Here is a 27,611-nt window from a genome sequence, read left to right as displayed (position 1 = left end):
ATAAATATTCCTACTGGCTTACCTAAATATTTGCTTTGTACTGCCAAGACAATATAATTTATTTTGAAATTGCTGTTGTATTAATGTATACAGAATGGTACAAAAAGCTTCCAATGTGATAACTGGTATTTTTCTCTCTAGCTACAGCCCGAAGCTCTGTTTTCACTCTGCTGTTTCTAGGTGGTTTACAAATGAGATTGGAAGTTTCTTCTGTTAGTCTCTCTTCCTCTCCCTGGGCACAGGGACCAAATCCTGCAAAACCTTTGCATGTGAGGAGCAATCACTGATCAGCAATCCTCAGAGACTTCCGAGGACACAGAGAAACCAGGCTAGCAAGCACAATAAAACAGAGAAGGAAGGGATATACTGGACTCTGTTTTCATGAAAAGTGTGGCAAAAAATCCAGAACCAACCATTTTAGCTCCTTAGGAAAGCTAACAGAGCATAGTAACCATGAGGTCTTTTTTCCTGCATCTCTTCTAAGGGCACGTACTGGCTGGGGTTACACTGCCAATATTCATTCAGCAAGGTTAGCCCCAGCACCAGGAAATCAGATCTTCTGTTTATGGGCTGAACTAGCTTATTGCAAATTTGGAAATACAAAGCAATCTAAACTGCTTTGTGGCATATTATTCAGGTCAGTAATAAATCCTTGAATTTTTTAGCACTTATAAGGGCATGATGATTTGTACAGATGAGCACCAGAAGCAGAGAGAGAGAAACCTGATCCTGCTACTCAAGCTATGCTTAGGCAACTGAAGGACACAGATACTGAAGCAACACAGTTTGCTGCTATTTAACAAGCAATTAAAGCTTTTGTACCAGGGAAAAAGATGGGCAAAAATCAAGTGCTTCCTTGAACACATCTTTACTAGGTTTCTCTTCAGAAAATAGAGTAAGAGATTCTAAGACAAAAAAATGTTTTATGAATTAGTCCCATTTGTTACTACTTGTTCCCACTTAAAACTGTACCTAAAATGCATGTTTAAATGTTTCTAATTCCTATATTAGGACTGTTTTGCACAGGATTTATGCACTTCATGAATGAAACAACAGAGTAAGACTTACCAGGTGGCCTAACAATGAGGAGAGGATTGTCTAGAAGAAAAAAAAAAACCCATAAAAAAATTAGTATTTTGTTCCAAACCTTGTTTTATAACATGAAACATACGGAGTCACTGATTGAACATTTTCAATAAGGTGCTTCATCCTGTGATGGCATTCTTTATTGAATATTCTTATCAGCTCAAGCCTTATACTTGCATTAGAAGAGCACTGAATTAGCAATCTCTGAATTGCAATTCTGAATTAGCAATTTCTTCTCTTCTTTCTAATCTGAATTAGCAATTTCTTTCTCTTATGACATATTCCATCACTGTAACTATACCACGTGGCCTCGCATTTAGAAACTGGTTTTTGTACTTGTGCCAGCTGCAATGCCACCTTTGGCCATGACAAATGAAAGATCAGTGCTGCAAGCAAAACTTTACATTTGGTGTATGTAATGTGTTAAATAAAGCTCACAAGGGAGCTGATTTTGGATGGGAAAACTAGGCATTCAAGCCCATATGCTGGCAGCTGAAAAATTATCTGCAAGATACAGCACAGAATCATGAAATTGTTCAGGTTGGAAAAAGATCAGTGAGTCCACTGCCAGCCCAGCATTGCCAACTCCTCCACTAAACCATGTCCCTCAGTGCCACATCTACACATTTTATAAATACCTTCAGGGATGGTGACTCCACCACTTCCCTGGGCAGCCTGTTCCAAAGCTTGGCAGTCCTTCTATGGATGTGTTCCAACACCTCAAAGTCTTCCTTGTAGTGAGGGGCCCAAAACTGAACACAGGACATGAGGTGGGACCTCACCAGTGCCAAGTGCAGGGCACAATCACTGTCCTGGTCCTGCTGGCCACACTATTGCTGATACAGGCCAGGATGCCGTTGACCTTCCTGGCCAACCGGGACAATGTCAAATATTTTCCTTGGATTAATACTTGAGCCTCTTATTCATTTAATGAAAATCTGAATATGTTATCCAGGACCATTGAATTATCTCACATTTCTGTCTCCTTTCTGTGATAATTTACTTCCACAGTTCTTAGTGGAGCTTCTGAAGTGAGTACTACAGAGGGAAGTCAAATGAGCAGGGCAGAGATTGTGTAAACCCTATGCCACCAAAAGGGCAAAATTTGCAAGAAACAACAAGACCTTTCACTCAAGTAAAGACTGAAAAAATTGCTCTTTATTATTCAGTGGAGTCACTGGCCTCTGTCTCAATGGAAGTAGAAGAAGAAACAGGCAAAAACGAGCTCATTTAACCTACTATTTTTAGAAGGGGGTGTTGCTCTTGAATGTACTATTAACCCTGTTAAAGAGCAGCATTCCTTGTAAAAAAAAAAAAAAACCAAAAAAACCCAACAAAACAAAAAACCAGAGAACTTTGCCTGTCTGATGGAACTATTGCTTTCTGTATTTCTTCCAGAGACAACTGCTTCCAACTGTTTAGCTGTTCACAATTAGGAAACTAATTTACTAAATGTCTGGACAATCTATCAAAGACCTTAAACTTCCCATTGTTTCTGTATTGCTGAACAGTAACCCTTTGCCTTTGAAATTCAACTTCCTGTTCCCCTGGAGCTGACTTTAACATCACTTACATTTTCATAGTGGCATTAGAAGTGAGTATTATTTTCCCAGCTTAACTGAAAGCAAATAATTAAAGTTTTAAAACCCCCAAAATAATATGAAAGCAGCAAGTCCAGAATAATCACTGTTATTGGCATGTTGGTTTCAGTCATTGTCCTGCCACATCTGTTATTATAAGTTTTGAGATGAAAATAAAAAGCAAACCATACCAGATTCTGTGATAAATGAGACTGAAGAACTAACAGGTCCATAACCAAAGGGATTCTTTGCTTGGACTTTAAAATAATACCTGAAACAAGAAGAGAGGGGAGATAATATTGAAACATATTCCATTGCAATTGCTAAATTATAAATAATACTAAAACAGGGTAAGAATCAAACCAGAAGAATTCCACTGAGTATCCTTTGCATTAGATACTGATCCAGAGTATGAGCTGGCTGTTACAGACAAATGTCTCCTTTTTGCAATTGCTCCCATGCATATTTTTGGAACACTTATTTATGTATCATCTCTCTTCCAAAAACCACACACAACGACATCCACTTTCTATGAAACAACTAACAGCAAAAGACTAAAAGAAGAAGTTGCAAGGAAATAAAATTCTGATCTCAGGAACAGTTTTAAGCCAGATTAACTCCTAGGGAAGCAGTGGTGTAAACACTACTGCAAACAGAAACAGCATCAGACTTACATGAGATCAGACGGTAAGCTTTTGACCTTTCTGTAAAAACTCCAGCAGCATTAAGATCACAATACTTGAGCAAAAGAAGAAAGCATCACATGATGTATTATTGATTCCTCCAAAGTATTCAAATCACATGCTTAACTCAAAGCACATGAATCACCAGTAGAACTCCATTCTTTGCTCAATAGAAGCAAATTTATCCTCACCTTTAGAGAAGAATATGTTTAAGTACATTTTTATACAGTGACTTTTAGTTGATGCCTACCCTGACATTTTCCCCCAGATTCATGTTTTCTTCTTTTCCTTTTATATTTGTATCAGTTCAACAGAAACTAACTAGAATGGAAGATTAGTTAAAAATTTCCAGCACAGCATTTTTTAAATTCCCGAGTTTAGGTTTTCCTTTCTTGCATGCTTGCTCAATTTCAATCTTGTAAAGAAATTATTAAAAAAAATTAAAATTACTGTGCCTCTGTAATATCCACATAGCATTTGGTTCTTGATTTAGTCTCTCATCCAAAAGCAGACATGTCCAAAAGCTCTACACATATAACAGGGCAAGTAATTACTTTCATGGATGGCTGCCACCAAGCACTGGATTACCTCACGTGACAGTGTCCCACGTGAATGGCAGGCCTGATGTATCACAGCTGGTGAAAGGGAATCTGCTCCATCAAAAACATCAGGCTGCTCTTCCTGGTGAAGCTCTCTCAGACTTAACCACATAGCAGGGCCTGGAGGTCCCTCCTGAAAGGCCCCTCTCTGACCCAAGCACAGCTCAGCACATTTGAAACCATTCACAGTGACAAACCAGAGGGGACATGGTCGAACCAGCCCTTTGGCAAAATGGATTAATTTTTACATTAAAAAGAATGTCTTTTGTCAAGTAAGGCGAACTGCTTTGCCTTAAAATCAAACTGATCTTTATGAAAAGGTAGGAGTTATGTGCAAATCCTCCTTCTTTGGCCAAAGGGTGGTAGTCACATGAACAGTGGGTTTTGCCACTGGTGGTTATCTCCAGGCTATGGGCCAGGGCATCTCGTTTATTCCTTAAATATTGCAGGTACATTATCTAGGTGAAATCAACGTGGAAGCCACCAGAATTGAAATATTCTGGACTTCACCTACGGCAACAGCTTTACCTTGTATCTTCATTGGACCTGGAGCACGTGCATGGTCAGACCCTCTGTGGGACACGTTCCCACATCTGCATGAGGGACATGTCCCCTGTCCCTGCCATGTCCTGCAGCTGAAACCAGAAAACCACTCCTCTATTGCTCTCTGCAGCCAGTTCTGCCTTCAATTAATGAGTATATGATGCTCACAAACAACTCAGGAGTTATTTTTTTAAAGACACATATGCTGTGGCAAAAAGAAAACATGATAAATAGCAGAATTCAGCAAGGCTGTGCTTTTTGTTCATGCCCAGCACAATCCTTTTGCTGGCAGAAAAAATTGCCCCTGTTTTTAACTACTGAACTAGATTTTTTGTATAAAAGAGTGTTTAGCATGTCTGGGGAAAGAGAGGAGGGAAGGCAAAAAGCCTCCCATGTGCTTCTCCACTTCTGGCCACCCAAGCAGAGCATGGCAGCCTGAGCTCTGCTTTAATCCCAAGTTGCCAGTGCTCTCATGGGGCACCTGCATTCCTCCACACCTCCTTCACTAGCACTCTTGTCACCTGGATCGGGACAGGGGTGAGCAGCACAAGCCTGTCCATAGGGATGGGACACAAGGCAGCAATTCCTCACTGTGGTTCTCAAAAGAGCTGCAACACAGCACCAAGCTTACCTGACTTAGCTCAGTGTTTGCTGTAACTGCTTCAGAAAAGCAGGAGAAAAAATGTCTTCCAGCCCACACCTTTCCCATAACCCTTCAAAGCACAGTGGAAAGTATGGATGCTTGATTTCTCACTGCTTCTAAAGAAGTATAATCAGATACCACCTTTCAACACAGTGGCACTTTCTGGATATCTTTAAATGCACTTAATACACGTGCATTAATGGTAGCCTCAAAGCATTCCCATCAGACATATGAGTGCCATAATCCCCCTCAAAACAGAGAGAGAGCAGCCCAAGAACCTTGTGCACCTCTTTAAGTGGGGAAAACCACACAGATTTGTTGCCAATGCATGATGCAGGAACTGATTACCTATGCAGTCAGGACAACTCTGCATTCAGCTGTCCTCTTACCCACCTAGAAGCCCACCTAGGACATATGATGGTTCATGTTGCCTGCCTGACTGTCTAAAAAAAAATAAAATTATGTGATTAAAAAAAAAGAGTGATGAAGTCACTAAATTGCAAAATTTATTCCTAAGCCTTTATACACAGAAGAAAGCTCTAGCTGTACCAGACAGAGAGCCAGATCTCATGATTTGCTGACCTGTGATTTAAACATAGACAATGCTATGACTGCTGTATTAAGAAGGTCAATAAAATAATGCAGTTGGGATATATTTCTTTCTCAGACATGACAAATAAAAAAACAAATTGCCAAAGCCATTCTACATCCAGGAATCTGACATTTTCATTAGTCAGAATCCTTCAGCTGATGAATTTGCCAGGAAATCTCAAATCAGTATAACTTGACTGGTTTTCATCACATAGAAACATGAACAAAATTTGCAACATATAATTTGATTTACACTTTGCTTGGCCAGAACTGTATGAATTGCTACCATTAGGCACAGAAGAATCCCAACAGATGCAGTACCATTTGTTGTTCATTTTCAATACAGGCAACAAAAAGACTTTTCCTCCTACAAATAAACTTCCTTTGAGATTTTATATACCAATTCTAGTGACACATCAAGAAAGGACATAGTGGACTGTAACAGGGCATTGAATATATAGCATGTTTTGTCATTCAGGCTGCATGACTAATCATTCAACACACCTGTCATTTAGAGCAAAATTATTCTTTGACTTAATTCAAGGTGTTGGAATTAAATAGCTGGCACTCACAGCACAAAGTGAGATAATCACTCAGCATGATAATTAGGGAAGCAGCCTCTTAAAAAAAATTGGTTAGCTGCAAATTCCTTCTTCCAGACGTGCCAAAGGCATGTCTGCATGGATCCTCACCCTGCACTCTGCTCAGTGGCAGGCTGAGATGGCAGGATACGCCCCCACAGCAAAGGCTAAAGTCCTCTGCCTACAACTACACCATTGCTCCATAAGAAAAAAGTGTAAATGAGGGCCTGCAGGTTCACAGGCTAATGCAAAGTGTCTCTCTCCATCTGAAATGGCCAACCACTACATCCCTCATCAATATTTACAACTAATTTTATTATCAGAGCCAAGCTGGCAGAGGAGCTTCCTGCAGAGCTGGTATGAGGTAGGTATGTGCCACATAGGTCTACCACCTGCACAGGGCAATGGCTTCATGGACATCTTATCTCTTTTGTGTGGCCCTGGTGGCACAAAGCAGCCATCTGTGGTTGAGGCTGCTTGTTGGACATACCGTGGCTTTGTTTCAATGGAGCTATAGAAAGGAAATAGAATTTTTGGTGCATCTGGCCCCCTGAAACAGAAGATCCAGGCTCCATTTGCAGTTGTAAGCAAAAGTAAGTTGTAATGTTTAAGAACCTCCTATGAAGTACTCTGTAAAACACTGGATTGGTAGCAGGCACTGTGGGATCAAAATATTCCCAGATGGAACAAAACCCAAGTGAATAGAAAGAAAGATTTCAGAAGACATGGAGATATGGGGGTGAAGAACAGTGTTTTAAATAATGAGACTACCTAGCTACTCCCATCAGGCACTGACACAGCATTCCTGAAAAAGGCAGGAAAAAGTCTAACCATGCTCAGGACAGGGACTGAATGTTTATGGCAAGGATTATAATGTTTCTGACTGCACAAAACTGATTTAGTGGTTGAGGAGATGCTGTCCAGCCCTTTGCATCATCTTCTGTTACAGCTAAGAATTAAAGTTAGGGAAGGGACCTTGTCAAAACTACTGGTTTAAAGATTTAATAAAGTCATCTTAGTGTTTACCATCACAAATCACAAGGAAGCAGCTCCTGTACCCACTGAAGCTGACCCGAGTTTCACTAATGGAAAAACTTCCACTTCTCAAATGGAGGTCAGACCAGGCCTCAGGAGAAAATTTATGACATGGATTAAACATAGATTTCTGTTTTGTTTGTAAAACCTAAATAACAGGCAGATGTTTTCCAGGATATGTTGACAGCTTGAAATCTTCTCTGGTGCTGACTTCAGCCAGGATGCCAACCTGCTTCTCATACTCTGTGCATGTTGCAAAATTGCACCACCCATAGCCCCTTGTGGGATGCCCAGCAGCCAACAGCATCTGCTTACAGTAAATTACCTAATCAGACTTTTCTCACAAAATTCATTAACAATGCAGACACAAAATCTTTAGATTAACTTCAACTTTTATCCCATATTTTCTTAGGCATGGTATCTTCTCCTAGTGGTTAGGGAGTTATTTTTAAGACAAAAGGTATGCAATCAATTCAGTCTGTGGGTTTGGAGAATGTAAATGATACATAAAATTTCTGTTATAAAGATCCTTCGTTCTCCACCACAGACTCCACATGAAGCCTTCATTGCCTTCACAGAGCATACAATAGGGGCCAATGGATTATATCATCTTCAGGAAGATGCTGGAGAAACAATCTGCTTAAATGAGTAGCACCTGCTTGAGCCTCCCTATCATGAAACCTTAATTCAGCAAGACAGTCACTAGGCTCATGGAGGTGCATGAATCCATAACCTTGCTGTTCCTGTAAAACTCCATTCAAATACAGACAAATTGTGACCTGAAGCCTGGAGTTAATGTCCACCTCAGGCATGCTGGCAGCTTTACTCCCACCAATTCCCCTGCACTGAGCATAGCATGGACAGCAGCTGCAGAACTCCTGTGAGCTTTCACTACAACCACTCCTTCTGGTGCTCTGGAGCCCTTTAGGTGCTGGTATGAGAAGCAGAGAGTTATCCCTGGCCTTCAACACTGTCCTTTGGGCATCAGGAGAGGGAGGGAGATGTGACTGAAAGACTGAAGAATTCTTACTACATAAGAATGTAGATGTACAAAGGCAGAAGGGTCTGCATCCCATAGTGCTTCCATCACTATCTAGGAACAGGAGATCTCAAACCTCTTCCATCTTGCTGTAACAGATGAAACGCTCAGAGAGCTGTGCCACATGCCACCCTGTGTACATTTGGAACAATGTTTTGTAAAGAGAGCACTATCAGACACAGAGTACACCACTAAAGCTCTCCACTGTGAAGTAACTTTGTTTTAACACACCATGAACCAGACTCAAAGATTGTCACTAAGGTCTAGATTACCAATCTTCTGAATAAGTGGCCTTTTTATAGCTCTTGGATATGTAAGAAAATGCCTCACGAAGCATGTGATTGACAATACGGTAGACAGAACAGGAGGGGATAAGATGGACCATGTTTTCCTGTAACATCTTATCTATCTGCTTTTAACTCTGTAGGTGCTCTGAAGGTGCTTGTCCTGCTTCTCCATAATTAGAATTCCCCTGCTAATTTTCCAGGTCTTTGACACTGCAGGTGTCCTCTGCTGAACATGGCCCTTGTGCATATGCATAAGGAGCTGCTGCGGAAGTTGCTCAGGTTCTAGCCCTCCCAAGGTGATATCATGTCCTCAGAACTCTTTGGCTGGAGGGAAGTCTCTGTGGAGAAGACTTCTTTAAACATTCTGTGATTTCTTGGTGCTTGGATGTTTCCCAGATAGCAAGAGCAGCTGCAGGGGCAAACCTGTGTGAGACTATGCTGGAGTCTGGAGAACTGTCATGTTGCGGTCAGAAAAATATGCCTCATCGTATGCCTCCCAATTGGCTACACTGCTCTGGCTTTTCATAATTTATTTATCTTATTTTATCATTTTGTCTATTAAGGTTTTAGATGAAGACCATGCTCAAACAATTCTGTTTTCTAGGTTGAGGTTCTCAATCAACTACTTTTAATGCTCAGAACCTTCCCTTTGCCTACGAATTGTCTTGGAAAGAAAAGATACTTTGGCTGACACCATTTCTTTCTTCTGTGCTGTCCTAGCATAAACCCTATGCGCCTGTCCAAGAAGTCAATGCTCAGATCTGCAGATCACCACCAAGTAAGGCATACTAATTCCAGCCCACAGTCCCAGTGCATCTTTCCACTGTGTGAGCAACACCTTCCACCAGTGCCTGAGAGACTGCAGACAGCAGTGTGTGAAGGGCCGAGCCCAAGAGAGCACCAAAATAATTTCAGGCTCAGAATTTGAGAGACAAGTATTTGAGAGACTGCACATCTCTCTGAAGGAGTAATCTGAAGCTGTAGCTGTTTACTTTGCCCCCAGTCACCACAAATTATTCCACAAATCTTCACAAATCATGTGAAGCATGCATTCGTGTTCCACCATTTCTGTCAGATTTTTTGTAAGATAAAGACCTAAAACTCCTGCTAAATTGACTTCTGAGCAATTGCCAGAAGCTCACCTTATATCACCAAGTCTTTTCTTCCAGCACATTTATGTGAACAGAAAGTAAAAACAGATGAGTGGGCAGCACTTCTCCAGCAGCCTTTAGGCATCAAATCTTGGCCACACATATGTTGGAATGGCCCACATCACATCAAGTCAAACCACGGGTCTATTTTAGCATATTTTAGTATATTTTAGTATACTTTCTCCCCAACATTTGATTATCTAAAAGATTAGAAAATACATTTTAAAACAATATTTCCCTTGTTACTGATATGTGTTCTCATACACACAAACATTTGTACACACTACTATCTGCTCCAGGGTTAATACCGTAAAGATATCAGGCTGTTGTGCAGTTTATAGAACAATTTGCTGTCCAACAGCATGAGTAAAATCTAAACCAGATGTAAACATTTATACTAAGACCAAGAAAAACAACTGACAACTCTCAAAATTTGTTTTATTTCCTTAAAAGAACTGAAAAGGAGTGGATCAAATCCTTACCGTGTGTTGGGCTTCAGGTTCTCAATGGGCAAATGAGTAGACCCTGCAGTCCTGGTTGACCACTTATTCTTTAAAAAGTCATCATAGGATGCACTGTAAACCAGATAGCCTGTAAACAGGAAGGAGAAATAGTCGTGAGGATTCTAATTAAATTTTAAATAAATTATATCCCTAGGTGTCACAGTACATTTTAAAGATAAAAGGAATTGAAACATCTTTGAATATGAAAGTGATTCCATGCCTAACTCTCCTGGAAAATCCTGGCCTGTAAGAATTTCTTATCATTACCTAATAATGATGGAGCATTACATCAGAGGACAGCACCCAGTAGTGAATTCTGATTTTAAAAACAGTAAAGGCAAAAAGATGAGAGGTAATGCATTCACTGTTTTAAGTGGCACATTGACTGTGCAGACACCAGTACAAGTGGTGATTTAGGAAAACCTTCCCCTTCTCCTCTCTCCCATCAGGAGAGGAACCCTCAGGAGAGTACCTGTTACCATGTCTCCTTGAGCAGGTTTGGCCCAGTCCACAATTACAAAGGAGTGACAGCCTTCGACTGCCACAACTGTGATGTTGTGAGGGGCATTCAGGGGACGCTGATCTTTCTCTCTGAAGTCATTGGGAATGATTTCGTCAAGGCTCTCCACTTGGAAATGTTCCAGGGCCTCTGTCAAGGAGCAGGGAGCTGCTGGATCCTTATTGAGATAGGTCACATAAGGAGCTAGAAAAGACAGGGAAGGGCAGCATTTAGTAAGGAGTTTGAGGGATCCCAGAGTAGCACACAGGCTGGCAATTTCCTTAAGAGAGTCACGTTTTGTGGTGCATTTTAAAATTCCTCACCTTGCAGCCCAGAGACCGCTGCCAACAAAGCATGGCTTACAGCCAAATTGATTGATGAGCAGGGGGAATGGGATATCAACATGCAGGTTTACCTACCCCACACCCACAACTTTATTACCAAATTATGCAAAGATGGAAGGACTGTCTTTGCTACAAGAGGCAGAAGAGAGCAGTCTGACTGCAGCACCCTCTGCTCGCTACCTCCAGCTCCTCCGGAAGGTGGGATGAAAATGTCACCCAAATTCTGCCTTTCCAACATGGGAACAGATCCCTGACACAGCCTTCAATCATCTAAGACTTTACAGGTCTAAGTGGTTGGTTCTTACACAAACATCCTGAAGCTGGAGCAAAACAACAAAAGAAACATGAAGAGTAATTCCAAGGTGCAGTCCAACCAGTTTAAAGGGATTGTTGTGGTCCCCTGGGTACTAAGGGACCAGGAGCCATGAGTGCCTACCTTCCAGGCATGTGCTCCCAACCTGTAACTTCTATTTTTAAAAGCTTTATACTGACTGGAATTGCACTTCAGTTCAGGAAAAGATTAAACCATCTTTTTATTGCCTTAAAAGTCACCGTAACATTCAAAGGAAGGACTATAAAACTTGCTTTGGAAATGTTTATTCAGTTGCAATAATACAATTCATTGAAATGGTAATATTATTTCCCTAGTGCCTTGAAATGTTCATAAACCAACGTTTCTTGGTTTATCTTATTGGATTTCATGCCCTAAAGGAATTTTTTCCAGATCTTGCAATGAAGTTAATTTTAGCCTCTCCAGCTAAATGAATCAAGAAGCACTGTCAGTGAGAGAGCTGAATAGAAACATCATGAAATTGTTTGGACAGGGAAACTGAAGATGCACTGGAAAAAGTTTTGGCATATATAAAAACAAATCTTTTTCTCCAGCAGCAGAGTTTCACTCTAAGCCACATGAAGCTTGTGGATATTGGAAGAGAAGCCAAGATATGTCAAAGATGATTCTCCATCCCCTGAACTCTTTTCTGAAATGCCAGGTGAGTCAGCAGCTGACTTGACCTCAGTTCAAGTGCCAGAAATATGTAAAGGGCTGCAGGGGGTGTCACCAGCCTGGGATGGAAGCTGGAATGTTCCCTACAATCTCCAAATCCCTCTCCTCTGGCCCCCAGCTGACAAAGAAGCAGAGCAGCTCTGAAGTCAGTGCTGCAACACCAACGTACACACTTGAATGGCTCGTGTACACAGGAGACATGGCTCATGTAATGGGCGTTCCTGCACCAAATACCAAAATCATATTTATCTCTAATGGATTTATTTTTTTGAAAGTTCGTATCCAAAGGGCCATTCATTCCTTGACTTTGGAGCACCTTTTGAAACACACATGCTTGTGCAAGGTGGGTGAAATCACCGAGGTTGAACAGATCAGTGGAAAAGAATCAGGTCCCCCAGAGGAAGACTCACACCTACATGGAGACTTGCCCTGCTGGAACTGCTGGTGTGAAGTCAGATGCAGTTAAGCTGAACTGGTGCAGACACTCTTGCTCTCTTACTCACTTCAGCTAGACCAAACACAATGCAGAACACAGAATAGAACACTTACACTGAAAGAGTATAAAGAGGTTTTTACCGCTTCAACAAAATCATTGCAGGCCCACGCATAAACATGCAAGCATTGAAGCAAGGAAATAACTACTGCTGTTTGGGTTTCCAAGGTGGCAATCCTTAAAAGGACCACACACACATCTACTGGATGTGTTTGTGCAATGGTCTCAGCTGAAGGGCTGGCCTAGCTGGAACAAGAATCCTTTGCAGCACAAGTAGCAAGCTAGATAAGGCAAAGGGCATCCTTACCAGTGAAGCGTTTCTTCCCAGCGATGTCATATTCTGACACAGGGCCAGTGCCACCAACACCGGTCTCTGGATAGACAACCTCCAATTCTGTCGTGGTAGAAGCAGTGGTAGTGGTGGCAGTGGTGGTGGTTGGTGGCAAAGTGCTCTCAAAAAACTCGTAATCTTCAGAGAAAATACAAGATCAAAGTGTTAGCATGCTTCATCTAATTTTGGCTTAACTATGAGAAGGGAAATAATTCTGTCATGGCCACAGTCCCAAAGAAGTGCTACACACCCCACCCGGTGGGGCTACTGCACGCTCCTTACAGAACTCTTTGTAGAGGTTGGTCAAAGTTCAGCCTTGCAATAGTTTCTACCAAAGTCATGGACAGAGAGAAGAGTCTTTGCCCCAGAATACTCATGTCACTGCTGATTTAGACCTCACTCACACAGTTAAACAGGACAAAAATTAACAAATTTATTTGTAAAGCAATATCCTGAATGTGTATCTGCCATCTCCTCTCACAAACCCCAAGAGAAGATGGTGCAGTAACTGTATCCTGGCCTAAGCCCTCAGATGTCAAAGGAAGTAGAGAAGGGAGAGAAAAAAAATTACTTTCTAAGAAAACTCAGTGTTGCAATTCTAAAGCCCTAGAGGTGGTTCAATACTTCTCTCAAACCCTCCTGTGACGGGAGGTGCGGAGTCTGGAACTTTCCAATTGTGGCCATGAAGGAAGGCAAACTGTCCCACATGAGCCTCATTATGTTCAGTCCTATTTAACTCAGTGCTCTTTGAAAAGTTGCTGTGCTACCTGACTGGCACACGAAACGAAGAGAAAGTAGCATTTGGCATCTCTGTCATGACCTCATGCAGGCTGGGAAACTCAGCTCATGTCCTTGAGTGTTTTGTGCTTAAACTGCTAAAGCGTGTGTTTTCTGAAGGTGACCTGCACCTAAGGGGAGGCCTGGGAAAAGACCTGTGCACTGAGTATGAAGTGATCAGCATTAAAAGTACAAATGTCTATAATATCTTCCACTCAGCTGCTGCACTCTCTTTCTAAATGTTTTTCTGTTGTTGATTAGACTAAAGATCCAGCACTACAACCACAAATTAAAAAAAAAACTTTCATTGTTCTAGAACCATAAATTCTACTAAAAAACTTTTTGTGTAACTGAGGTTTGTACTAATCCACTTCCATATGTGGGGGCAGGAACAGGAATTTGAGGACTAAGAGGGATAGAACATCCGATGTCACAGATAGCAGAAAGTGAATTTCAGTTCCAATAACTAAGAATTTGCATTCCCTATGCAAACTTACAATTAAATGCTGTCACTTGACACTTCCTCTTTAGCTAAGGTTGTTATGCCCTTGATTACAATATCAAGATGGCATGAATCTAACTCTAAAAAAATATTTCACTCTTTTCCTTTAATCTGATTTTAAATCTCTTTGATATAAATTCCACATTAATTAAGCAGATTATTTACTTTATATGTAGGTGATCTTATTCAGTATGAGCATGCTTAATTGTCCAAATGCAGACTACACATTAAAGAAAAAACTCACTAAAGTATTTTGATTGTTCAGGGTTTGAATGTTATCTGGATTTTGTATTTCAGAGGAGGCAATTGACTTTGACGGGGCTGGAGTTAGAAGTTGTACCAGAGAAAGTAAATCTAGGATTGAAGCAGTGTCTGTATGACACAGCTCTGAGAAGTAATTTATTTCCTCAATAGGTTCCTGTTAGATTGCAGGACTGATAGAAAGGGACTTTTATGTCCAGAAACAGATGGTTTTAGATCCTTTCTCTTCACATGTAATGCTGAACCATTTTCCAGCTCAGCATCACTTGCTTAAGCTCCCATTTACCAATCTGCCTCCTTGAACCCAGTTCCAAAGAAAGAAGACAGAGAAAAAGGCAATATGTCACTTGCAATAGACTCCTACAGTTAACCCATACCATCATCATATATCACATAAGCTTCTGGAGTTGCTGTCACATCTGAATCCAGTCCTGAGAATGTATCTATTGACAGAGAAAGAAAAAAAAATGCTGTAAGAATTCAATAAAATAATTCTGGAATAAAGTTTAATATAAAAATATTTAGCCAGTGGAATTGTAAAGAAAAAGATAACTTCCTGGTTTCCAAATGCAGTGACAGTCTGCCCTGCACATTGAGAATAACAGATGAAAAGCTAAGTGCAGTAGTCAGGAGTTTTGTTGGGGAAAAATGGGCTCAGGGCTACTACATAAAACTAAGAGTAACCACCTTCCAGAAGCTCTGCCCCAGGCCCCAGCTGCTCTGGAGCAAAGGTAGGCTGCCAGCAACTATATAAAGATCACATCTGGATTTGACAATATTTTATAGTCTCAGAAGCAGCAAATGTGAAAACATTATATGCCAAAAAAACCAACCAAGGAATTAAATATTTCTACCCAAATATTTTTATGGAGGTATAAAAACAAACAGCCCACAGAGCCATGACATTTATAGCCCATGTCAATGGTCTTGCAAGGAATGCAGCCCAAAAGGAAAGGATTTGTAGAATGAAGTAATTAGTGCTGGATTTTCTGGGGCTTTACTCTGCACTAGCTCTTCTCTGATCCTATGGAATGGCTGCCCATTACAGGTTGTGGCCACATAGGTGTAATCCTGAAGCACTGCTCTGCATTAGTTTCATCCAGCATGAATTCAGTTCAGGAAATCAGAGTGAGATTGCGCCAGGATGCAAATGAAAGCACAGCAAGGACAGATGATTATGAGGTGCACATCAAAAACTCTCTACTGATGCACCCCAAAACCCAATGCAGATGCACCAATAGATTTCCCAGCTGACTATTCCGTGATATTATCTCATTATCTCTGCAGGACACGAATCCAGCACCAGATAACATCAACCATCAAGTACCTCATCTGTTGAATCCCAAAGGCTTTCCTACACACTCTGAGGAAAGTGTTTCTCCACATTATTTAGGGAAGCCAAAGGGTACCCAAAGCTCAGCACAGTCATAAAAAGCCATGCAAACAAAACAAAAGCACTGTGCTGTAACCCACTGCAGGCACCATCAGAAGTCTCCAACGCAATGCTGGGGCTGGGGAGTGGCCAGCATTGGAACAAAGACAAGGGAAAGACAGCTTTGACCTCCAGACACTTCACACACGTTGGTCACACTCCTGTAACACTCAGTATGGAAGCAATAGTGTTATTTTCAGCTAAACCAGAACTGCAAATAGTGCAAAGTTTCAACTGCCAATGTTAAAAACCTCACAAATATAATCTGAATGATACATTTTAGTTTTGCTGATTTTTTTTGGAACCAACAATTACTGTATAACTGCTTTTTTTCTCCTAAAATAATTTTATTTTAAATACACTGCGTGATTTTAATGCCAAAATATGCTTTAAAACACAGGAAATGGGTTCATTCTTGTCAGACTTTCATATATGAGAATCTGATATTTCCTCATGGTAGACTTCTGCAGCACTCTTCAGGAGATGATCCCCTTGGAAGTCACTTGTCTTCTCTGAGGGCAGTCAGTCCCAAAGTAGATTCTTTGCTGAATTCTGCACATCTACCCACAACTGGCCAACATCAACCAACATCTATAACGTATGCACTTACCTTTGACTGCCTATATCCAAGGAATAAAGAGGATCAGATATGCAGAAATTTGAAATCTTCCATGAGCAGATTTCAACTCATCCATGAGTATTAGCTAGTAAGTACTTGGCCTATGTACAGCCCAGCAAAGCCAAATTTAATTTTCTATTTTTGTACTCAATTTCAGTTAATGTGCTTGTTTAGCATAAGCTGTGTCATGGTGACAATAAGAGTACTCTCCAACAGACCTCTCATTTTATTATTTTCTGTACACACTTCAGCTGCAGTTCTTCACCTTGCACCATCACCCTTTGCTGAATCTCTTGAGTAAAAACCCTGCCTGTAATAAATGGGGCCAAATCTTCCTATGACCACTTGCCACAGACTTTTGGCATCTGTAAGGATAGTCTAGCTGTCTTACTTCTTTTACAAATTCCATCACTTGATTTTATCACAAGTAACGCGTGGTTAAGTCTCCACCTGTTTTTTTCCTTTGTGAGCTCATGAACAAAGTTGAGTTGATTTCACTGACAAATCATGCTTGTATGGCCAAACTCCTCCTTGAGAGTTAAAGACTGATGAATATAGTGAAAAGCTGGTAATAAATTCTGCTGGATCAAGAAGAAATCCTGACAGAGATAAAAGAATTTGCCAAAGCTTAAGTAGAACATTTGGAGCTGGGTTTTGGCACTTGCAGACCCTGTTTGTGAATAAAGCCCTTAGCAACAAATATCAAGCTTTGGCAGAAAAAGTATTTCACTAAACAATGTGGAGTAATTTCTAGACTCAGATTAAAGGGAAAGACAAGATAAAACTATAATTTAAAGTAATTTGGAAATGGTCAAGTGAAAATTGCATTGTTTTGATAATTGAGTAGTAGTTTAGCTCTCTTGAAATATACACTTCCATTGTTAAACAGTAACAGTCATCATTAAATAAATACCACAAAGATCTTTACTTTTCTAGCAAGTTCTTTGTGGAACAGGCAGACTGTTTTCCTGTGTTTATCTAATCCTGAAGCAGGTCACTAAGATTTGAAAAAATTGAAAAAGGCTCTTCAGAGAAGCTTTCCAAATTCCCAGGTAGGGACTAGTATTGCAAAAGCTATAAGGCAATTAGCCTTAAGAACCAGGTAAGAAGCAGAAACCCAGCACCATCCTTTCAGCCTTCCACTGTGAGGAACTGGCAGACACACTGTCAAAATGTCAGGCAGTTTATGAGTTACTTCAAGGCCATTCTCATTGAACACACAGCCTGAATAAAAACTTAATTTTCATTCGTGCCTCTATCAAGTTCAAAGATTCAACAAGCCCATCTGGTAGAAGGCAAAAAGCCCAAGCAGAATTTTTAATGTGTTCAGAAAATCACATGAAAATTCCCCAGCCTACAACTCTGCTAAACGTAACACTGCAAAGGATTTTGTTGCTCATCTTCTGGAGCCTACCTTCAGTTTAACCCCAGATGTATGTCATGAATTTCTGCTGTTCTTACAATGTGTATTCTCAGAAGAGGTCCTCCAGGTACCAAACACCACAGGCCAAAAAAGAGGAAATGTTACAGGATGTAATCAACATCTAAGATAAGCAAAAGGAGCTGCGGGGTGTGGGAGGGGTTCTAACTACCAAAAATCATGGCTCCCTTTAGGCAGCTTTGGAAGCATGAGAGTGACCATATATAACAATATTTGTAACACTAAGAACTATGAACTTTCCATAGGGAAAAGCAAAACTCTTAATATTAATATTTAATGATGATAAGATTTTTACATGCATGTGTGTGTGCGTGTGTGTGCGTGTGTACACATCTGTGCATATCTACACATGCAAGCATGCTTCTGTAACTGCACAGTGTCAGAGGTGGCTAATTTAATAAATACTAACACTATAACTCATTGTAATTTTACCTGCACAAGGAGCTGACATCTCTCACTCATTAACTATCATGGGCCGCGGGTAAGGGAATTTTGTTTTCTGCTTCTGAGATCTTCTCCCAAGTCTTTCCATCCTTAGACTCACTGTGAGTTGCTGGAGCCACACCTTTCTATATCACTGCCCTTTTCAAAGTGATAGTTCAGCTTCCTAGGCCATGGTTTCATGACCTACTTGTAAATCTACTTTGACTTAAGAGACACAGGTGTATAGGAGAAAGGTAAAGGGGCTTCACTAGCCATTAAAACTGGCTGCTGCAGTTGTCAGATGTCTGACTGCCAACCTGCTGGTAAAGTTATGGCTGTGCTGCTATTGCCCATTGGTAGAATGAGTTGAGGATTAAAATAAGCAGCTAACTCACTTGCAATCCAGGTGCTGAAAGCATAAAACACCACAGGGAACAGGCTCAACACCAAAGGACTCTAGTGCATTTATATGTGTTTACTTTGGATTTCAGTTTGGCATCACAACTTTGGATTTCAGTTTTGCTTGTATAACAGCAACAGCAAAAAATGGCATGCACTGACACTGGTTCATATCTTCAGATAATAAAGAAATTAGTGTACAACTCTCTGCCTTATCTGTGCAGAGCCTGGGTTGCCTTTCACCAGCTTCATCTGTGCTGTGCTGCATTCCTGCTAGACAATCTATCTCCAAGGGCTGGCAAGAGAGCAAGAATCTCACTTTGCAAATGCTGTTTCCACCATGGCTCAAGAGAGAGACTTTTCAGAATTCATTGTGATAAGCGAACACAACATAGACAAAATGTATAGCTCCTCCAGCTCCTTCCCTGGCCTGAAATGGAATGAGAAAAACTTATATGTAACTGCTTTGACCACAAAGCTACTGCTTAGACTTGTACCCCTGTGAGTGAACATATAAAAGTGGATCCAACACAATGTAAGAAATTTGCTGAAAACAACACAATTTCACAAAAAACCTCAGTTTTGGTGAAAGTTGGCATTTGTCAGTGAAAATCCATTTATCACCCAAACACTTCTTCATATGCTCTAATCTCAGCTCCTACCTTATCAAATGCCCAAAATCTTCAGAGGCAGATTCTCCACCATTCCACATCTGTGTAACTGTGCTGAGACAAACAGCACAGCCACGGGAATTCAAACAGCACAAAAGGAAATTACCTTCTGCGTTGCACTCTGGCAGGCCATCCAGCCCCAGGAGCAAGTTGCCTTCATCATCATACTCCCCGTAGGTGCCTGGAGGACAGGTGGGTGCGGGTTTCTCGGTGGGTTGCTCAGTGGTGGTCGGCTCTGGAGTGGTCGTGGTGCTGGTGGTGGTTGTAGCAACAGTTGTTGTAGTGGTTGTGGTGGTGGTCGTGGTAGTTGTTGTAGGTGCTGTTGTAGTAGTAGTTGAGGGAGTGGTTGTTTTCTTAACCATCTCAAGACCAATCAGAGGCTTTCCTCCAAGGCTTATTATTGGTTTATCTTGTGCACTCGCTACAGGTTTACTAAACCTGCTATGTCCAAACAAAGGTAATCCATCAGGACTCACCATTGGAGCACCCTTTTCATCTAAGAAAGAACAAAACCAAAAAAATCTCACCGTTAATCCACTTCAGGTTTATAGGATTAAGCATTACTGTGTTTTATCACAGTAGATGCCACAAAAGCACTGAATAGAGTGAATAGAGCCTTCTGTAAGTAAACTAACAGAGAAGAAGAGTGTTACTTAGGAAAGAGCCATGGCTAAGGAAGCTGGAAAATGGTTCAGAAGAACCTCAAAAAAACCGCAGTGGTGTTCACATTTTTCAGCTGTTTGATAAACACTCCAGGGAGGATTCATTTCAGAATCACAATGTGCAGACAATGATGGCATTTCATCTAAATCACTCTCATCAACTAACTGTTGATGAAATGTATGATGAATCCATATTCTGTTCCTTAATGTCAAACACATGCAAGGAAAATCTGGGATGAGCTGGCAAGATGCTATCACTGCAGATAAGCTTGTGCGCCAAATTCTGTGTACTGTAAATATTCATGGTGGCCAGGTTAACAATGGGCACTGAATTTGCATTCAAGAGATCTGTACAGATGGACTGACATGCAAACAGCAGTCTTCAGAGAACACAAACAGGGTTTCTTACTATTTGTGGTCAGCTTTAGAAGAAAAAAATGAAACTAACACATCCATATGGCTGGTACAGTGCTAGCAGTGGGGAATAATTACTCCTATGTAAACAAAGATATAAACAATCATCAACCCTTATTCTACTCATCAGTCTGGCTCAGTTCTGGCTCAGTTCTGCAGTCCTTTCTAATGCTGATACAAGTGAGATGGACTTGAGTGATTCTTGGAGTCTCACAGGGTGACTCAAAGCCTCCCCAGGTCCTGCAATGTGCTGACTTGAGGTACAAGCCACTCCAAATGGCTTGCAGGGGACCTGGGGATGCCTGAAGCATTCAAAAGCTCAAAGATTTGTACCATATGTACAACTACAGAGCTTTTCTCTGTAAGAAGGAAGTTGTAACTTACCAACAATTGTACGTCCATCCCCTCCTAATTTCACTCGGAGAGGGTTGCCTTGGGAGTCTTGGAGGTACTTTCCTTCAGCATTTAACACTAGCCCTCGGTCAAGATCTACAATCTAAAAGCAATAGATGGACTCAAGTTTAGCTAATGCAAGAGGAGATGAAAATAAATTCAACGAAATATCAATTTGCAGAAACAGAAATCCTGGGGAAATTCAGACTCTAAGTGTGATGCTCAGGAATAGCTACAACGCACTGGAACTTTTAAAACTTAGTGTATAGTAATCACTGAAGTACAATTGCTGAAGAAAGCAGATTCCCAGGAACTGGGGTCCAGAGCTGCACAGCCATATTCATATCACCTACTGTAGCTCTCATGCGCAAATGAGCAAATCCTTTGATTTTCTTGGGCTGCACCACTCCTAAGGTGAATTCCTGTAATACTGATTTCAGTATGACGCTGAGCCATTTTGAAGATGGGATTTAGAATTATGTCTAACTAAAAAAAAAATTAAATGTTAGACTAGTTACTTTATTTTGAAACGGTAGTGAAAACAAAGTAGCTAAGATTTTAATTGGGGTAGGAGACTGAAGAAAAGCCTCTGTCTCGTAAAGCAAATATGTCTGAGAGCTTGGACTGAATTCCAGAGCTAACTGAAGTTAAAATTCAGTCCTTTTTGCTATTTCAACCCAAAATAGCTGAACTTTATGCTGTTTTAACCTGAGGTAACAGACACTCAGCCACAGAACACAAAAATGCAAAAGGTGTTAAGTACTGTGAGGAAACTGGGAAGGAGACAGAAACAGCAATTCCAGGTTGGCAAGACAGACTTACATCTGGTGCTGAGAAAAAGACTGCAGCAGGAAGGACAGCAGATTATGAGATCAGTCTCTGAAGCCCTCCAGGCACCAGATTTGGCATAGATCCTCTTGCTTTGCAAGGTGTTCATCCTTCTAGCAGCAATGCCTTCCCCTCAAGAGGCAGAGAAATGCCTCATGGCATTCCAAGGACCTTCCTAGCCCACTTCCCGGAATCCATTTGAAGGACTTTGGGTATCCTTGTCAAAATGCCTCCCTTGAATGTGACACACCTGATGCACTTTTTAATGTTCCTCTAATGAAAAGGGTAAGACTGAAGTGGCCATAAAATAAATGTGTTTATGTGTCATGCCAGGTGCAAGCAGCTCTGCTGATGCCAGGGAGGCTGATCACAAAATCCTACTGTTCAGCTCTTGGGAAAACATGCAGGAAGCACCAGTTCCTTCCCTTGCTTTCCTTGGTTAAAAACTCATTGTAAAGGATGTTAAAAGACAATGTATGGGCATGTACACAGCTTGTGGGTCTTTCCTATCAATGGTATCAGAGCTCTTCTGCATATACCTTGGGAAACATGAGGAAACAAAAATCTACGTAAGTGCATTTAAAGCATTGTGACAGTTATGGAGGCACTTTTTATTTCAGAAGTCTTGCTCAGGAGCTTCTACCTGGAGTGAGAGTCTGGGAGAAGCATTGTTGAGCACATCTTTCACAGCAGCTATTCCAGGCAATCTCCACTCACAGTGCACAGCAAAGGGCCCACTGTGCCAAGAGTCCCCAAGCCACTGGGGAGCACAAATCTCATTGACTTTGATGAAAAAATGTTTCTCTAAATTTAACAGGAGCAATGTTATGGTTTAAAATTTAACCCATCAGACTGAATTTAAATTTAAATTTAAATTTAAAATGTTAAAATAACAAAACCCAGAAATTGTCTTTAGATTTCAGGGGAACAGTGGAAACTAAACCACTAAGAATAGCTTCACTTTAAAGCTGCATTGACTGAGGGCACTGCTTGCCTGCGTTTTCTTAATGAAAATACAAGTACAATGAAAGGTCAAAACATCTTGAATTTAGAGAGAAGATCACCCTACCCACTTTGCTCCTTGAGGGCCATTGATTACTTTCTGTCCGCTTGGTTTTCCATTATTACCAGGAATTACTTTACCAATTCCATTTCCGTTTCCATTTCCATTTTTCATTGTAAGATTTGGTCTGCCATTATAACCTGAAACAGGGAAGAAAACACACTATTCTGAAGAAAGCTGTGCAAGCCATATTTTAAATTGCAAGTAAATGCATTTTCTGGCTGATCTGAGTATAAACAAGAACAGAAAGAAGCCTCACCACACTCCACAAACCAGGCACTCCACTTCTTCTTGGAGCAACTGTTGTGACACTGTCAGATTTTTGCAACTGACACAAGAATCTGACGTTGTTCTTCTGAAGAGGTTAAACACTCATTGTTCATCTCTATCTTGTTAATTTGGTCTATTTTTTTTTCTTAAGAAAGCAGGGCAACATTTCTTCATGGCACTACAGTCATTAAAATGTTTGTGATCTTTGTAAATGATCTTTCAGACATGAGATGAAGTAAGAAACCATTATGAAACACAACCACTTGTTCAGTCATATCCTTATACAAAGCTGTAGTGACAAACTGAAATGAGAGGGCATAGGAATTATCTCTACTCCTATATTTTTAACTTGGAAGATGAAGGAATCTCCTTCTCTAGCTAAAAAACTACTGCTAAACAGAAGTACAGTCACGTCAGAAGTGGAGAAGCAGTAGCACTGAGCTGTAGGCGCCCCAGCTCTTTCACATCTTATCTCAGAGACTTGCTTCCAGAAAAATATAGTGGGAAAAAATATAGACCAGGAAAAAAATTAACTGAACACTTGCTGGCTATAACTTCACAATTGCATTGTTGGTTGTAACCTTAAATAACCTCCATAGAGAAATCTGTTATTTTTTTCAGTCATACATCTCATCTCCCATGGTATTATTCAAGGTCTACTCCCACCTTAAAGCTCTTTAAGCTGGTGAATCTCTACACAACACTGAGTCTGACTAAAGCATATCAGATGCAACAGCCCAGATATACAGTCCTCATTGTGGAACAGGAAGGCCACTTCAAACCAAACACTACTACCTACAGAAAACACGGAAGGTATTTACTAAAACATTCAGGTCACTAAATACTATTTTGCATGTTCATGCATTGGAGGGAGAAAAGGTATTTCTACCTAGCAAGGTCATTGAGGCTGTCAGGGATTTTCCATAGGTGACATGAAGAATAAATACCTTGATCTGTAGTGGACCCTCTATTCTACTAGGTCTGCAGATATTCTGTCAGAAACAAGCCTCTAACTTTTGGGGAAATCACAGCCATAACGGTACTAGATAGTCTGGCTGTGATGGGCAACAGGTATAGGCAACAGGTATGGGCAATCCTGAGCTGCTGGTTAGAAAAAGGAGGCAAGTGACTTAAAAAATCATCAAAGAAAACATGGAATGCCAGGGCATCATGAGGAAACACTTCACTGTCTAGGCATGGGCAAGGTGGTACTATGGAACCTACAAAGGGCTTTTAGCAATCCATGATGAAGAGCTATGTACCTGAGAGGCTGGCATATTCTGAGTACAAATGAGCTCTCAATGAGCATTTGGTGAAGTCATTGCTCAATAAGGAACTTTTCCAATTTAGCACCTAACTCTGTCACCCTCTTTGCAGATCACGGGATCCTGTGCAGATCAGACCACAGGAGAAAGGGTCTGGGGCACCACGTAACACCAAATAGGCAATGTCCCCAAGAACTGGGCTTCCCAGCTACCACCAAAATAAAAAGCAACACATTATACTAAATAATTGAACCTGTATCCTGCTGGAGAACTTTTCATCTAACTGCTGACTCTAGGAAAAACACAATTAGTGACATTAGTACAACAAAGGCAGGATACCTGGTCTATAAGGAGGTCTAACAAATTGGCGCTGGGAAGGGCTCCCTAGCCTGGAGTTCAGTAGTCGCTGACGAGGAGATGAAGTGGAAGAAACTGCTGGAGAAATGGTGTGTGTGGTGGTAGATGCAGAAGAACGTGGCCAGACAAAGCTTGGTTTAGATGGGGTATGTTTGTTAGATGACTGAGTAGTCTGTGATGCTGCGGCAGAGCTTCTTGGTGATTCAGGAGGAGACATTTTTAATATTGAAGGTTTTTCCATCTCTTCTTCTTCAGAACTTAGTTTGTGAGGTAGAAGAGTGTCCATAGATTTTCTTTTATTGCTAGCAGTGTCTTCATATACATTTTTGTTACCTCTAGAAACAGAAGGGGACCGTTTTGCAGCCAAAGATGGGGGTTTCTCTTCCATTTCTTTCTGATCATATTCACTGTAATAATCATCCTCTTCATTAGAAACTGACTGATGAGATTTAGATAAAGAGGGGGAAGGAACTTTTTGAGGAAGTTCAGTGTTAGACATTTTTGAGGGCAACAAGCCCTTTTTTTTCTCTGTTTGGGATGCTGTTCTTGTAGCAACCCCTGAGCGAGTAGGCAACGAAGGACGAGTTTGTCTCGAAGTGTGTGACAGCCTTTGATTATACTGGCTGTCTTTTGCTGTATCACTGGCAGAATTGGAGTCTGGCTGAGTGTGTTTTGGCTTGTAGGAAGGTACCTGAGAACCTGTCTGCTGTTGCTTTGATTGAGATGAACTTGAGCTTCCCTGAGAGAAAGAAGCAGATAATCCCCTAGAAGAGGACACCTCTTTAAGAAACACAGAGTGCCTGCTTGCTCTGTCACTGCCTTCTGTTTCATCCTCATCATCCTCTTCCTGCAACTCTTCATTACTTTGGGATGAGACGGCGCGGTGGGATGGGAGGCGTCGGCCCCTTGAATGCAGGATGGAAGGACTGGTTTGTGCCCTCTGTGGAGGCTCTGAGTGGGAGGTCTTCTCCACTGGCAGACGAGAAGAGAGTGTCTTTCTAGGCAAAGACTCGCTTGGTTTTGATCGAGCAAGCTTTTCTTTTACCTCTCGATTGCCCTGCTCTTCAGATTTGGATTTGGAAAGAGATGACTGCAAATGAGAATGTTTTTCTGGAGCAGCTGTTTGGCTTTGTTGTTCTTCTGAGTCAGAGTGGGGTGATTTTTCACCATGTGTCTCTCTGGAGCGAGAATCAGGACCAGGATTTCTTCTCTTGGAATGGGTAGCTGAAGAAGACTGCCTGGAAGAGGGCAAAGAAGGAAATAAGGGGTTTTCCTCTTCTGAGTCCTCCCTATAATTCTTATCAACATCCTTTCCATTGGATTTGGCACTGGTGGAGGAGCGAGAGTGAGGTGAAGTGTAAGCAGGAACAGCAGACCTTGATGAGCCTGCCGCCGCAGCTGATTTCGAATCCTTCCATGTGCGGGAACTGGAGCCTGAGGATAGCCTTGTTTGCTGTGACCTAGAACTTGGTTGTTCTGCTCTGTCCTCTGCTTCTTCACTGTCAAACTCATTATGGCTATTACGAGCGTGGGAGTCTGCTGATTTGGAAGCAGGTTGGTGTGAACGGCCTAGAGAGCCAGACCTACTGCGATGGCCTGAGACAGCCTCGTGAGAGACAGCAGACTGCCGACTCGATGGCGAGGCCTGGCGACCGGGCTCTGAGGCTTTAGAAGACACTTTCACCAGCACGGGGTCAGGCTTCCCTTCCACATTACTCACAAGACCATTACTTTTGGCAGGCAGAGGCTGGGAAGAGGACTTAGAAGGCACATTGTTGTTGCTTTGCCTCAACTGTTCGGTTTCATTATCTGTGTATCTGGGAACGGATGAGGCAGAAGAGTGTCGTGCTGAGGATGGTAACAGTGCTGGTGGCTCACGTTCCTCTGTGCTCTTCTGGCTTGACACCTCAGATGTGTGGGTTTGGACAGACACCCTTCCTGAGGCAAGGACAGGGTGGATTGGCCGACTAGGGGACAAGGGTTTAATATTCCTCCTCTGATCCTGGGCTTTTGGTGGTGACGTTGTAGCTTCCTGGGATGAATCACGATCATCTGTCACCTCAGTGGATTGGAGGTCAGATTCCAGCTCTCCTGTCTTTCTAGAAGGTAACTGAGATTTACTTAGGACTCCTCGAGTCAAGATTTTGTTCTTATACTCAGAAAGAAGACTCTTTTTATCACTAACACTAGGTGAATGAACAGGCAGCTGCTTAGAAGAAGGTGACAGCTGGGCTTTTGAAGAAACAGAAGAACTTTGAGAAGGAGATGAGCCAGCATTCCCAGTCTTTTTAGCCTCTGAATTATCTTGGATATTTGTCTTTTGCTGAGCAACTGAATCCTCATGAGCAGCTAGAGGCAAAAAGAAGTGTTTATTTGCAACAATAGAAGATTCATAAAAACTAACCAAAAGAAGAAAACACCCAGGTAGCAAGAACAAAACTTATGAGAATATGGGACAATAATTATTACTGCATTAACCAGGCTGTGGAGTCCAGCCAAGATAAGTCTTGGGTTGTAGGAAGGTACCTATGTGGAATTACTGTAGCTTGGGTAAAACTTAGAACAATTAAAATGAAATATGTAAAATCAGGAACTGCAACACCATTTCAGGGGAACCAAATCTTCAGCAGAATTTAGTCATGTGGATGGCATGGTGCTGCATTATCCCACGTTAGGCTGTGGCCCATCTTTTTAGCTAACCCAGCAAATATTCTGTCCCTACAACAATAACTTTTTGGCAAGAGCCAAACACAAGGAGTAGTATCTAAGACACTAAAGTGACTTTTAAGAGTGGGAGCTGTCAGGAACAGAGTAGTCAAAACCCCAGAGCATTGCACTCA

At 41.4% G+C, this 27,611-nt stretch overlaps 1 protein-coding gene across 1 annotated transcript in view; it reads right to left on the bottom strand.

Moving 5' to 3' along the window:
* The window catches only part of FNDC1 (fibronectin type III domain containing 1), a 62,393-nt gene that overhangs the window by 4,695 nt on the left and 30,087 nt on the right, over positions 1-27,611 (bottom strand). Inside the window, exons 8-17 of the mRNA XM_058021384.1 lie at positions 24,754-27,120; positions 22,886-23,019; positions 20,980-21,091; positions 19,626-20,015; positions 14,912-14,977; positions 12,971-13,132; positions 10,794-11,024; positions 10,301-10,409; positions 2,858-2,937; positions 1,069-1,098 (exon numbers count right to left, since the gene is read on the bottom strand). Coding sequence (XP_057877367.1) covers positions 1,069-1,098; positions 2,858-2,937; positions 10,301-10,409; positions 10,794-11,024; positions 12,971-13,132; positions 14,912-14,977; positions 19,626-20,015; positions 20,980-21,091; positions 22,886-23,019; positions 24,754-27,120 — 3,681 coding nt within the window. The remainder of the gene's footprint in view (positions 1-1,068; positions 1,099-2,857; positions 2,938-10,300; positions 10,410-10,793; positions 11,025-12,970; positions 13,133-14,911; positions 14,978-19,625; positions 20,016-20,979; positions 21,092-22,885; positions 23,020-24,753; positions 27,121-27,611) is intronic.

This window comes from Melospiza georgiana, chromosome 3 (genome assembly GCF_028018845.1).
Source record: "Melospiza georgiana isolate bMelGeo1 chromosome 3, bMelGeo1.pri, whole genome shotgun sequence".
In the NCBI taxonomy this organism is placed as follows: Eukaryota; Metazoa; Chordata; class Aves; order Passeriformes; family Passerellidae; genus Melospiza; species Melospiza georgiana.
The sequence above is the reverse complement of the archived record's forward strand: the minus strand, read 5'-3'. Positions and strand labels throughout refer to the sequence as shown.